At 46.7% G+C, this 14,791-nt stretch overlaps 1 protein-coding gene across 1 annotated transcript in view; it reads right to left on the reverse strand.

The window, feature by feature from the left end:
- Positions 1 to 1,615: 1,615 nt before the first annotated feature.
- The window catches only part of EFNA2 (ephrin A2), a 155,844-nt gene continuing 142,668 nt past the window's right edge, over positions 1,616 to 14,791 (reverse strand). The window contains exons 3-4 of the mRNA XM_078669582.1: positions 7,989 to 8,054; positions 1,616 to 1,841 (exon numbers count right to left, since the gene is read on the reverse strand). Of these exons, the coding sequence (XP_078525708.1) occupies positions 1,723 to 1,841; positions 7,989 to 8,054 (185 nt within the window). The 3' untranslated portion in view covers positions 1,616 to 1,722. The remainder of the gene's footprint in view (positions 1,842 to 7,988; positions 8,055 to 14,791) is intronic.

The raw sequence follows: 14,791 nt of genomic DNA on the forward strand, positions 1-14,791 counted from the left end.
GGGTACCTAATACCAGCAACATCGTACACTGGCCAAGGGCAAGAGTCATGGCCCTAAAAACCTCTTGGTCCTTGTCAACATGACTCCAGCCACTAGCAAAGACCCCCCCAACATTCATGTGTCAAAGGTAGTGCCATCTACAAGCCACCCTCGTCCCTTGGACCATACGGGACAGGAGAACAGCAGAGACCAGATGTGGGGGCGGAGCCCCAACTGCCAACACCCACAACCCACACCAGAATGAGCTTCTGAGAAGTAGCTCATCAAATCTGTCCTCGTCTCCGTGCCCAGATTTTCATCCTTTAAATTAAAAACACTGCTTTAAACAACAACTCCTTCGAAAAACATCAGTCCTTGGTTCTCGAAAGACAGATTGTCTCCACTGTATCTTTTGAGTCTTCATGTTCCACGACAACACGCGCGTCGCATAGCCGAGGAAGGGTGCAATGTCAGAAGTGACTTTCCCGGCTCCTCTCCCCATGGTTGGGCAAATCCGCTTCATGGAGTATTGGAAACGAGAAATCGGAGAGCAGATCTGACTGAGGAGTCCTGTGGCATTACCGTAGAGCCTCGCTAAGTCCTGCTGAGCATCGCTGAACCCTATATAGTCTATCTGAGCGCCAATGAGTCCTGCTGAGGCCGGTTGAGCCCTGCTGAGACCAGTTGACTCTTGCTGAAACGGGTTGAGTCCAGTCCTCAGTTCTCCACAGTTCTTTGAAATGAACACGCACCCGTACGGGTGTTCTGCTACAGAACCTCTGCTTTCCGATCTGTTTGCCATGTGCCTGATGAAGACCCCTCAATGCCGAAACAGCTCAATTCTTCATCTGTTTGCTCCCTTTGACCTATGAAATTTCATCATGTGCCAGATTCAAGGCATTCTCCCATCACCTTCTCTAAATCAAGACTCAGCGGTGTGCAGGCGTGTGGAAGGCAAGCAGCAGCGTGGCGGATACTCGTTGGTGAAGGCAGGAGTAAATCCAACAGTTTACAGACAGAAGTATGAATTGGCCAAGGGTGCAACAACACATTGTCAGTGCAAAGTTATTGACACAGGGGACCCATGGAAGCCCCCCCGAGGGAAGTGAATCGGTGAAGGGCCACTGGGCAATCAGATAACACTGTTTCATATCTTACCCCACCAGGGGCCAATCGTCTTGGGTCTTACTTAAGGTGAACAAACCTACGTCAGAGTTGAGAAACAGGAGAGGACCAATGATATAGGCCATGAATGACATCACCTTCACATCAGCTGGGGATGAACAGGGAGGGATCTTCTGATTGGCTCAAGTATTTCAGGCACAATGAGGTGGAAGAAGGGATAGAAGTCATAAGAAAAGATCAGAATCACTGCGGAAGAATCGAAAGTGGGGCAGACGTTAGGCAGAGCCCGATCTCCTGTGCAGCACGTATAGGCCATCTGAGTGCCACTGAGTCCTGCTGAGACCGGTTGAGCCCTGCTGAGACCGGTTGAGTCTCGCTGAAGCGGGTTGAGCCCTGCTGAGACCAGTTGAGTCTCGCTGAAGCGGGTTGAGTCCTGCAGAGACCGGTTGAGTCTCGCTGAAGCGGGTTGAGTCCTGCAGAGACCGGTTGACTTTCTCTGAAGCGGGTTGAGCCCTGCTGAGACCGGTTGAATCCCGCTGAAGGCCATCATGTCCCATTACAAGAGTCTCAGATGCTCCCTCTGGATTTATCATTGAAATTTCTGCTGTCTTCTAGGCGCTAGGATCCGAGCAGATTCCAGAGCAGTGCAAGCACGAGGCCTAATTGTGATATGTGCAGGCAGCGGCTGCAGTTATTGCTGGTGAAAATAGGTTCTGGGGACTCGAACAGCGACTCATCTGTAAGAGAAAGAAACAAGCATTGTTAGGCTCCAGTGCTTCCCGTTGATTGATTATTGTTACTGCGGCAGGAAGCCCACGCGCAGAGACATACAGAGGCGCGACAACAAGCACAAAGCCAGTGTGAGGGAGATGTGGTGCCCAGAGGGGGTTGTACAAAAGCAGGCTTGCACCAAAAGTGGATTAATGTCAGAGGTGGGTAGTATCAAATGTGAGGTTGCAACAGCAGAGGGTAGAATATGAGGTGGGGAAGTTACCGAGTTAGGGCAATGTCTAGGGTGGAGTAGTATCAGAGGTCGGGGGTGTAAACGTTGAGGTGGTATCAGCAATGTTGTCGTATCAGCGGTGAGTAGTATTTGCAATAGACTTGTATCAGAGGTAGAGTAATGTCAGAGAAGGGGAGTGTCAAGATGAGGTCGTACCAGGAGTGGGGTCGAAACAGAGGTGGGGTAACCTCTGAGGCAGGGTAAAGTCAGGGATGGCAAAGTATCAGAAGTAGGTGGATAAAAGGTCAGGTACTATCAGCACAGGGTAGTATTTGATGGGCAGTATCTAAGGGGAGGTAGTGTTAGCATTGGAGTGTTATCAGAGGTGGTTAGTATCAAGGTTAAACTAGTAGCAGTGAGGTACTATCAGATATAGGTACTATAAAAGGTGAGGTAGCTTGAGCAGCGGGGTAGTATCAGAGGTGGGTAGTATAAAGCTGAGGTAGTGTCAGGTGTGAGGCACAGTCACATGGAGTGTCAGAAGCAGACTACTGTTAGCCATGGATGTGGCAGTAGTGGGGTACTAGTCTCAGAGGGGCGGCAGTATCGGAGGCAGAGAAGTGTCACAGACCATAAGTATCAGAGGTTGAATCATGTCAGTGGCAGGGTAATGTCAGATGCAAGTAGCAAAAGAGGCAGGTAGTGGCATAGGTAGGATAGTGCCACAGATGTAGTAGTGTCATAAGTGGGTAGTGTCAGAGGCATGGTGTTTCCTCAGTGGCAAAATGGCAGAGAGTGTCAGAGATGGGATAAAGTTGTAGGTGCGGCCCTGTTAGCGATGGTAGTTTTTGAGGTGGAGTAGTATAAGATGTGGTGCAGTTTTACATCTTGTGGGACAGTTTATGGTGATATGTAGCGTCAGAAGTGTGATTTTGTATAATACGTGTTAGTAGAAGGTATTATAAAATCTGTGGTCATATTGAAGCTTTGTTGTAGTGTCAGATGTGGGTCGTAGTGAGGTTGGGCAGTATTGTGTGCTCTAATATGAGTTCATGAAGTAGTATCGGGTCTTAGGTTGTGTTAGGGAGCAGGTTAGTATTACATGTGATAGTTCGTATTAGGTGTGAGGTATGTTTAAGGGCATAGTTTAGTATCAGGTGTGAACAGTGAGTATAAGGGATTTGAGGTACTGTTGTAAGTAGGTTTAATGTTAGGAATGTAAGATAGTATTTGATGCGTGGTAGTATTAATTGTTGGGATAGTATTGTCTGTTCGGTAATAGAGATGTAGACCAAAATAGGTAAAAGGTAGCTAGGGCCAAGAGGTGAAGGGTTGTCAATGTCAGAAGTGAACGACTGCCAAGCATGGCTATGTTAGCAAAGGATATGTCAGTGGCACCTTGGTATGCAGTGCAGGCAGTGCTTAATTTGAGCCAGTGGTTACAGGTGTGGCCCACTGGCGATCATTTTTGGGGAGTGGCACACATTGCTACTCAACAAACTTTGATCCAGCCAACGGAGAGAAAAACACAAAAGGCAAAATGGAGGAGGAAAAGAAAGCTGGAAAAATAGCAACAAACACAGAAAGCAAGGATGAAATGTAACCTGCAAGAGTGAGATAAAAGGCAAGGAGTGTCTGATATTAGAGTTAAGAGGCATGATATGCTATCAACATTATGTAGCCTTGGTATTTAGCACCTTGACCTTCGATAGCACCAGCAACGGACTTCTGAATGAAACTTTGGGCCCCAGCACTTATTCTAGCAATTAATGCAGGATAGTGTAAGGAGGTGCACAACTGGGAATCTCCAATCCCATGTTTACCAAAATGATGAGCTCCCTAGAAATGTGCTAAATAAAAATGTGAGGTGTTGTTTAAAGAATTGGACATTTACAAAAACGTCTGGAGAGAATCTGTGAATGAGCACACAGAGGCTGTAGCATGGGTGACAAGCATTGTGGTTGCTTATAAAATTTCTGCCAATATTAGGATGTGTGTTGATCTCAGTCATTGAATACAACTATTGTCATTGCATAAAACCATCTGCTCAACACAGGAGATACTACTATGTTGTTGGGTGAGAATGTATGACATAATATCGACCACAAAAATATCGCAATACAAAAATATCGCAACAAAAATATCGAGGACAATAATATCGGGATCCTATCTTCATAAAGGTAAGTACAAAAATATCGAAAAAATAATATCGTAGTACAAAAATATAGAAATTAAAAATATCGTTTTTTTAAATGTATTAATAATAATGTAAAAATAATGTTAAAATACATATAATTTAACAAATATTAATAAAAACATTAAAACATAATAAAAAAATTAAAAGTAATACATATACATTTAAAATAAATTAAAAATTTAATAATTTAATGTAATTTTATTGTTTGTTAATTTCATTTAATTGATTTAAATAAAATTTAAATTTATTTTATTTTTACCCTTTACGCCTGTACCCCAAAAACCCAAAACTGACCCTGAACCCTAAAAATACCCCTGTACTCCAAAAACCCAAAACTGACCCTGAACCCTAAAAATACCCCTTTACCCAAAAACTGAAAACTGACCCTGAACCCTAAAAATACCCCTTTACCCAAGAACTGAAAACTGACCCTGAACCCTAAAAATACCCCTTTACCCAAAAACTGAAAACTGACCCTGAACCCTAAAAATACCCCTTTACCCAAAAACTGAAAACTGACCCTGGGCCCTAAAAATACCCCTTTACCCAAAAACTGAAAACTGACCCTGAACTCTAAAAATACCCCTTTACCCAAAAACTGAAAACTGACCCTGAACCCCAAAAATACCCCTTTACCCAAGAACTGAAAACTGACCCTGAACCCTAAAAATACCCCTTTACCCAAAAACTGAAAACTGACCCTGAACCCTGAAAATACCCCTTTACCCAAGAACTGAAAACTGACCCTGAACCCCAAAAATACCCCTTTACCCAAGAACTGAAAACTGACCCTGAACCCCAAAAATACTCCTTTACCCAAAATTAATTAACATTATTTAATTACCAATTAATTATTAATTAACAATAACAATAAAGTAAATATATTAGCACATTAGCTATAATTAATTTAATTTACTAATAATATTAATTTTTCCCAAATAATTAATTAACAATAAAAAAAATTATATATATGAAAAAATTAATCTAATTAATGTAATTAACTAATTAATAATAATTAATTACCAATTAATTATTAAATAAAAATATGTACACATTTATATTAATTAATTAACTAATTAATATTAATTAATTACCAATTAATTATTATTTAAAAATATTTACAAACATATATTAATTAATTAACTAATTAATATTAATTAATTACCAATTAATTATTAATTAAAAATATTTACAAACATATATTAATTAATTAATTATTATTAAATTACTTCCCACCCTATTCCCCTATAAACCCACAACCCGCTCTAATACTAAAACGCAAAATGTTAACAAAATTACTAATTTTCAAACATACATTTCTAAACATATTTAGCAAACATATAAACAACAAAATAAAATACATAACACTAAACAACAAAATTTCGATATTACTAACATACATACCTTAATCTCGATATTCTGTCTGTCGATATTATGGCACATCGATATTCTATACCATCGATATTAAAACATCGATATTATTGTATATCGATATTTTAATTTCGATATTTTGTCTGACTACCGTTGGGTGACTCACAATTATTTACAACTTTGGATTTGTTTTGAATAAATGTGCATTTCTTGAGCATATACTAAAGCCTGAAAGCTTCATAGTACTTGAATATTTACCACCCTATTACCAGGTCTAGCTGTACTTTCATCACAAGGCTACATTCTCTGTCTCGGGTACATAACAAAATGTGGTGGTGCCAGATTCAAGTGTTATGCAAGTTTGAGTGTGACCAGACCCATTTTTTGTGTTATGTAAAATCCAGAATCTTTCACTGATATTCCATGTGCATATTGAGTGCATGTAAGTATAGTACATGAGTAGCACATGATTGGTAGTAGGAATTTTAGTGTGGTACGAATCTGGACACTGGTGCCCGTGTGATCATTTTTAGATGCCCTTGGTTGTAGCCTGGCACAAGATGGAGGGTGAGTATAGCATCCTCTGACAATGGACGTGTACTGCCTGCATTCCTATGGATGGAGGGTGGAGACCCAGCCACAAGTGGGGAACATGGAGAAGGCTACTTTCAGGAATTCAACAACAACCTTGTTATCAAAAGGCTGACGATTAGTTTTGTGTGAGCACTATTATTTGGTGGATGGTAAGTAGGTGGATGCCTGTAGTTTCTATTGCTCAAGATGAGGACGTCTCTCGGCAGGGCCAGCCTTTTGGTATGTCCCTTATTACAGCTTCAGGAGGGCTGATGACAGCCAGGTGCAGAGAACGCACACTCCCATGTGCCCAACTTTTGGATACCTATCCTTGGAGCCAGTCCATTTGCTACTTGCTGTGAGAAATATCACTCTGCACAAAGGCTGTGCCTGAAGAGCAGCCTGTAAATGACACATACAAGAGAACCTGCCAAATTGGTCTTGAAACCTTAGATAGCCGATCCATATACCTGCTCAGGAAAATGTGCACAAAAGTGAGGTTCAAACCACCCCACTTTGTTCCAGTGTTGCGTTCTTCTTGACCAAGGAAGGGAGAGCTCAGCAGAGTACCTGTAGAGCTACGTAAGCCGGCTTGGGGTCAATCCTTCTCCCATATGTCAGGAGACATCACTTGAAGTCGCATTTTCTGTGGGAAGAGCTGAGATCTGCCTAAAGAGCTCAGAAGCTGGCCGGCCTGCTGAGAGAGGAAAGGAGTGTGCTTGGCCCTGTAGGTGAGACTGTCTAGGAGGAGCGACCCAGCGTGTTCATGTTCCAGATGTTGAGCACCCAGAGGAAGCTGACGATCAAAGAGAAGGAGCAGCAGTGATGTATGCTGCAAAGGGGTCCCCCGTTGTGTGCAGTTGCTGGGCAGGCTACATCTCAGTGCTCCTAGTTTTTACCCAACTACTGGCTCTATAAGCTATAATATGTTAAAATTACCAAACATTTCTATTAACATGTGCCAAATGAGACCAATCAATTGGGGCCTCATTTATGAAAAGTGACGCATCGCTGCGTGAAAGCAGCGATGCATCACTTTTGACTGCGCCCTCCTTTCGACACCAATGATGCGTAATATTTACAGTATGACGCATTAAGTCGCAAGGAGTTACAGATACGTCAGTATTTCTGACGTATCTGAACGGTGCAAAAGTGACGCAACTCCAGCAATGTATCCTTTCACATTGCCCCAAGTGAAAGGGCCTGCGTCAGTTTTACGCCTGCTGTGAGGCAGGCGTAAGAAATTGACGCACTTGTGTCTTAGAAGTGGCGCAGTAAAATCTTATAGATTTCACTGCGTCACTTCCATGACCCTTTCTTGCGTCAAAACGCCCCCCTTGCATACATTATCCCTGGCACAGGTATAATGTGGCGCAGGGGTTTACAAAGTGACGCATCTACCTAGATGTGTCACTTTGTAAATATGGTGCAACAAGGCGCATTTTTTACGCCATTGAAAAGGCACATCCTGGGACTGTGGGCCACTTTTTTTAGGAGTGCCCGGGCCGAATTGTGACCCCAATCAGACCCTGGATATAGATATGAGTGAGTATATGCTGGAGTTGGGGAGCGTTGGCTGGATGCTGAGCACGGAGAACGGGTTTTTAGGGGCGCCTGTGCCACAGTGTGTGCTTGGGAAGGGGTCTGTCGGAGACAACATCCGAAGTTGGAGGTGGGCCTTGGATACAAGGACAGCTTGTGGATGCGGGACACACTACAGGCGTCTTCATGGAATAAGAGTTATGTGTTCTCTTCCCACTGTATCGTTTCAGAATCCCCATCGCAACGGACGGCACTCACTCGTCGGCCGCACGTAGACCTTCAGCCGCAGGCAGGGTCGGTCCACCGGATGGGGAGGAGTGGAGGCTGGGTGAGAAAAGAAAGGTGTCAGGAGAGAGAAGATGGCGCCTCAATGTTCCCACAGTTTAATCAAGAGGAGCTCGATCTGACATCACACACACCCACACAAGGACAGTCAGCAATGATAACTTATGATGCTGACACTTTCCATTGGAAACTTTTCTTTGTTTCATTTTGTTTGATGGTGTGACAGAGGAGTGCAGGGGAGTGATGGTGCGATAGCGAAGTGGAGGGGGTGATGGTATGACACAGGGGTGCAGGGGGGTGATGGTGTGACAGAGGGGTGCAGGAGGTGATGGTGTGACAGAGGGGTGCAGGAGGTGATGGTGCGATAGCGAAGTGGAGGGGTGATGGTGTGACAGAGAGGTGCAGAGGGGTGATGGTGCGACAGAGAGGTGCAGGGGGTGATGGTGCGATAGCGAAGTGGAGGGGGTGATGGTATGACAGAGGGGTGCAGGAGGTGATGGTGTGACAGAGGGGTGCAGGGGGAGCGATGGTGCTATAGCGAAGTGGAGGGGGTGATGGTATGACAGAGGAGTGCAGGGGAGTGATGGTGTGACAGAGGGGTGCAGAGGGGTGATGGTGTGACAGAGAGGTGCAGAGGGGTGATGGTGTGACAGAGAGGTGCAGGGGTGATGGTGCGATAGCGAAGTGGAGGGGGTGATGGTATGACAGAGGGGTGCAGGAGGTGATGGTGCGATAGCGAAGTGGAGGGGGTGATGGTATGACAGAGGAGTGCAGGGGAGTGATGGTGTGACAGAGAGGTGCAGGGGTGATGCTATGACAGAGGAGTGATGGTATGACAGAAGGGTGCAGGGGAGTGATCGTGTGGCAGAGAAGTGACAGAGTCACTAAGGGTGGGCAAAGTTGGCAGAGTACCACTACGCGGAATTACGCAGAGTTGAATAAAAAACAGAGTCTCATTCCAATTAGTAAAACACAAACCTCATGTACCTTTGGTAAAACAACAAGTAACTCTATCTGAACATGCTAAAATGCATCTAAACATTTCACAAAAGTGAAATTGTAAATATATCAAGCAGTGAGAGGGGTGATGATGTTGGGGTCCTGCCTAACCTGGGGAGAGACCCAAGCAGATTCCTTTTACACAAAGAGCACCTCATGCTGAACGATTGGTGGTGGTCCCATCCTCCTAGGACCACCCCGAGCACAGGTATGGGCAAAAATACAATCCCAACCAAAGGCCCTGCAAAGCATTATGGGACGAGATGCTAGAGTGCAGTGAATATTATAGTATCCAATATCAAAACATTCCTCAAGCAGCAGCCACTCTCCAGGTTGAGCTGAGGGCTAATGGGTGCAGCGGGCGATGGTATGACAGAGGGGTGCAGGGGGGAGTGATGGTGTCAGAGAGGGGTGCAGTGGAGTGATGGTTTGACAGAGAGGTGCAGGGGGAGTGATGGTGTCAGAGAGGGGTGCAGGGGGAGTGATGGTGTCAGCGAGGGATGCAGGGGTGATGGTGTGACAGAGGGGTACAGGGGAATGATGGTGGGACAGAGGGGTGCAGGGGGGAGTGAAGGTGTCAGAGAGGGGTGCAGGGGGTGATGGTGTGACAGAGGGGTGCGGCGGGTGATTGGGTGACAGGAAGGAGGGAGTGTGAAGGAGATGAGAGTTGGCCGGTGGGGTGACGTCCTGAGTGAGAGGGATGGGGGCACATGCCAGGGCCGGGATGCCATCACTACCCTCGTCTTGACTGCCAGAGGCCTTGAGTTCTACCAAGGACCGGCTGCTGGCGCGGTGCCAGGCCCCGCATTTGTCCGGGACAGGGGGTTAGCATGGAAGGGCACACGTCCTGCTCGTGCAGGGGGGGGGTCTCTAGTGAGTCTGGAAGGACACACGTCCTGCTCGTGCAGGGGGGGGCTCTCCATCGAGTCTGGAGGGGGTGAGGGGGCGGTTGGCCGCGGTGGCACGAGGCACCGAGAGCAGATGGCAGGCTGGCACTGCTCCTGGCACACACGCAGGAGCTCAGCCCACACACTGCCCTCCATGGGATCCCCTCTTAGCCTCCCACGCTCCCGCCAAAAGCAAAACATCAAGTCTCAGCCAAGAGGCACATGGGCGAGCTGGCAAGACCCACTCCTCGCCGGGCGCCCGGCCAGCGCGCCCCCGTCACATCCATGGGCGCAGCGACCTGTGGACTGTGACCAGCTGCTCGAGCAATGCTGTCAGCACACAACCAACCCAGGGCGAGACCCGCTACTGACACCCGACGGACAGCGCGTGGACAACCAGACGCGCTCTACTGAGAGCAAAGCTAATCCTCGACCAGCAAACCACTCTAGACACCAGGGGCCAGATGCAGGTGAATACCATTTACCGATTCTAAAATACCGAATTTTACCGATTCGGTATTTAAGAGTAGGTAAATTAGAAGGGGTCAGATTTAGGTAATTCAAATTTCTGAATTACCGAATCTGTAAAAATCGGTATTTACCGATTCGGTAAATACCGAATCGGTAATGCCCATTGATTCCTATGGGCATTGAAGCCCATAGGAATCAATGGGCATTACCGATTCGGTATTTACCGAATCGGTAAATACCGAATCCTGCAAGGGTGCAGGGGGGTGTCATTTTGACACCCTCTAGCACCCCAAGTACAGGCTTGTGTGCCATGTGGCACACATACATGCCCTAAGGGCATGTCTGTGTGTCACATGACACAGGTGTGCATGCACACATGTGCATACACACCTGGATTCGGTATTTTACCACCCAATTGGATTGGGTGGTAAAATACCGATTCTTAAAGCCCTGTGGCAGCTACATCTGCATTTACAGAATCTGTATTTTACCGAGTCTGTATTTACCGAATCGGTAAATACAGATTCGGTAAAATACCGATTCTGTAAATGCATGCCCTACATCTGAAAACCCTAATACCGGTCGGAAACGGCCAAAATCGGCCGTTTCCGACCGGTATTAGGGCTCCTACATCTGGCCCCAGATCTGTTAGCTGACCTTGAGCTTGGTTCCACTGACGTGCTAAGCATTCCTGTAAGGGTCACATTTGGAGTCTTGCATGAGGTACTATGAATATACAAGAGCCCATCATCCCTATGAGTTGCATAAACACTCGAGCTGGAAGTGAATGTTGCGGCTGGAATTTTGTTATAAGGGCTTGTGTGCTTGCTATCCTGGCTGGATTGGGATATGCAAGGCCTTTTGAGGTGTTTATTGTATCTTCCCGACGGCCCCCAGCGCCTAGAGACCCTTACGGGTGATTGTGCGCTTTACAAATGTGGACTTTTACTTTATTGTGGCGCCTAGATATTGTTGGATGTGGGACGGTTGGAGGTGAGACTTTGTGAGGTTTATTGTAAGCCCTAAGTCATGGAGTAGTTGGATTGCGGTGCGTGTGTGATGTACACCCTGGGTATGGAACTTGGCTTTTGAGCCGGTCGTCCAAGCATGGGAAGACGTGAATTTGTTGTCTTCTTAAGTGGGCCGCCACCACTGCCAGACATTTTGTGAAGACTCTGGGAGCTGTGGTGACTCCGAACGGGAGAACCTTGAACTGATAATGCTGACCGTCCACTACAAATCGAAGATATCTCCTGTGAGCAGGGTGAATGGGAATGTGGAAGTAGGCGTCCTTGAGATCTAAGGTGGCGAGGAAATCACCTTGTATGAGATGGGGAAGGATTTTTTAAAGAGTAACCATGTGGAAATGGTCCGATTGTATGCAGAGGTTCAATGGTCTGAGGTCCAAGGTGGGCCTCAGGGTTCCATCCTTCTTTGGGGTCAGACAGTACGGGGAGTAAACTCCTGTGTTTTGATGTTGAAGCGACACTGGGTCTATTGCATGTGTGTGCAGTAGGGAAAGCAGCTCTTGTTTTAGAAGTGTTAATGTTCTGTTGACATTGGGCGCTGTCTGGGTGGTATATTGGGGGGAGCGATAGTGACCTCCAGGCAATAAACAGATTGGATAATTTGTCTCACCCACCTGTCTCTGGTGATATTGTTCCAGACAGGTAGGAACTGGGTTAATCATCCCCCGACTGCAGTAGAATGGTCAAGGGGGAGCGACGGGAAGTCATTGGGCCTCATTTATGAGAAATGACGCATCGCTGCGTGAAAGCAGCGATGCGTCACTTCTCAGTGCGCCCTCCTTGCGACATTCCTGAAGCGTCATATTTAATGTATGACGCATCATGTCGCAATGAGTTACATGATTGATGAGTCATATTTACAGTATGATGCATCATGGCGCAAGGAGTTACAGATACGCCAGTATTTCTGACGTATCTGTTGGCGCAAAAGTGACGCATTGCTGGAGTGTGTCACAAAAGTGACGCAACTCCAGCTATGAGTCCTTCCAAATGGGCAAACCCCATGTGAAAGGGCCTGTGTCAGTCTTACGCCTGCTGTGTGGCAGGCGTAAGAAATTGATGCATTTGTGTCCTAAATTGACGCAGTGAAATCTCATAGATTTCACTGCGTCACTTCTACGACCCTTTCTTGCGTCAATACGCCCCCCTTGCATACATTATACCTGGCGCAGGTATAATGTGGCGCAGGGGTTTACAAAGTGACGCATCTACCTAGATGCGTCACTTTGTAAATATGGCGCAACAAGGTGCATTTTTTACGCCACTGGTGCGTCACAAAAAGTGACGCACGGCCTCATAAATGAGACCCATTGTTTTGAGTTGGTGGCTGTGCGAGTATTGGTAGTTTTGCCCCTACCTTTGCTGTTATTGCCCCTGCATCCTCCTCTGTAATAACCTCTGGTAGAGGAGGTGTGTGTGGGACCTTAGTATGAAGTGGAGGCGTTATCTGTGTTGAAGCCTCTAGAGGCGCCCCTATAAGAGGAGCGGCGAAAGGAACTTCTGGAAGCCTGCGATTGCAAGGCTCCCATTGATTCGGCGGTGTCAGCGTCTTTTTTCATCTTTTCTAAAGATGAATCCACCTCAGGTCCAAATAAATGTTGTTCATCAATAGGGTAGGTTCAGTATGGTAGTCTGAACCTCTTGTTTAAACCCAGATATCCTTAGCCAGGCATGTCTGCGTAAAAGACACGGGTGTTTATGGCTCGGGAGGCTGTATCTGCGGCATCTAGAGCACAGCGAATGGAGGTATTAGTTATTAGCTTACCTTCCTGTATAAGATCATGGGCTCTCGTCTTATATTGATCTGGAAGGTGTTGTAGTAGGGTCTCTAGCTCGTCATAGTGCGCCCTATCATATCTGGCTAGTAAAGCCTGTGTGTGGGCAAATGACATGTGAGCAACACCTGAACTTTGTATCTGAGGGAGGGGCCCAGAGGTAGCTGAACACAGCAGAGCAGCTGCAAAACCCCTCAGTTCTGCAGCGAGAAATCATCCTTACAGCTGCAAAGTTTGTTTCCTCTTGAACCTCACCTTCAAACTACCACAAATTATTTATTTTTAATGGCGAGACCCGGTTCCCGAGGGCAGTAGCAGGTACCAAGCGGGTGCTTGATGCTGAGGGCGGTGTGCCAATTGCATCACCACCCCCCTCCCGAGGTCTATGGTGTGATAGAATCTCACCTGTCAAGTGCATTTTAATTTTTGCGTGGTCTCCAAAATTGCGAGTACCTATCATTTTGTTGCACTTTTTTGACATAACTTTTTACTTTCACGTCCTTTGGTAGGGTGGGCCTTAGCGTGTCCATACCGCCGGGGTTTAGTACACCATAGGTCCTGACGAATGCCAGGTAAATTAACACCAACATTGGCAGAAACATGTTGACCAACACGTAAATTTATAGGAAACAAGCCATTCAATCTATTTGGCTCCGTTTTCCTACACATATTTTAATATGTCTTATTGATCAGGCAATAAAGGAATTTTTTGACACAATTAAGACATTTTTAACCTCACCACTTACACGTCCTTTATTCACCTATATAACCACCTAGCCACTCACAACTTCACATTACCCGCTCCGCAGTAAATCTGGCATTGAAGCACACTGGGGTGGCACTCGGCCACTCCCAGTGGGGCCCAATGATGAAGCATGTCACCGACTAGGTCGGTGAGTGAGGGCTTTCTATAACACCAAATAGGTGTTGTTTTTCTCTTAGTGCTCTGAATCTCGCCTTCCCGATGAGCTACGAACACTCTTTTGTTGTTGTTTCTGAGGGAGTCAAATGGACTTGTGGTGTGCAGCGTGTGGCCTTCTTGGACCGGACAGCAGTCGCCCTCTGCGTAGTCCACGTTCGTCCTTGTATCCAACAGGGTTCAACGAAGCTGAGATGTGCACCCCTTTCAGAAACAAGTCACTCTCTTTCAAGAGTGCTGCAGGTTAACCTAGTTGTCAGAGTACAGCCCTCCTCCTCGTGGCCTGGGGGCGCTGCTGGCACTAATTGCCCTGGTGCCTCCGAGCTGCAGCCATTTGCTCCCCTTGACCCAGAACTAGGACCCATGGGCCCGCTCTGCGCCTACCAGGTTAATGACACTGCCCGCTCCGGGCCTGCCAGGGTAATGAGACCCTGCCCTCCAAGCACCCCAGGGGCGGATCGGTGTGTTCATGTGCGCCAAGAACGCGCATCCAACTATACCTTGACCTCAATTGTAGCTCCTTCAGCAACGATGACTGTATGATACTGCCCCAGCACCGGCAGCGACTCCTGTCCAGTACTGGCCGGTCTTGACTCTCCTGCCCCAAGCACAGGCCTCGACTCCTGCCCCATGCACTGGCCACGATTCCTGCACCAGCCTTGACTCCTGGAGCCAACTCCTGCCCCAGCATCGGCCT

This window comes from Lissotriton helveticus, chromosome 12, assembly GCF_964261635.1.
Source record: "Lissotriton helveticus chromosome 12, aLisHel1.1, whole genome shotgun sequence".
Lineage (NCBI taxonomy): Eukaryota > Metazoa > Chordata > Amphibia > Caudata > Salamandridae > Lissotriton > Lissotriton helveticus.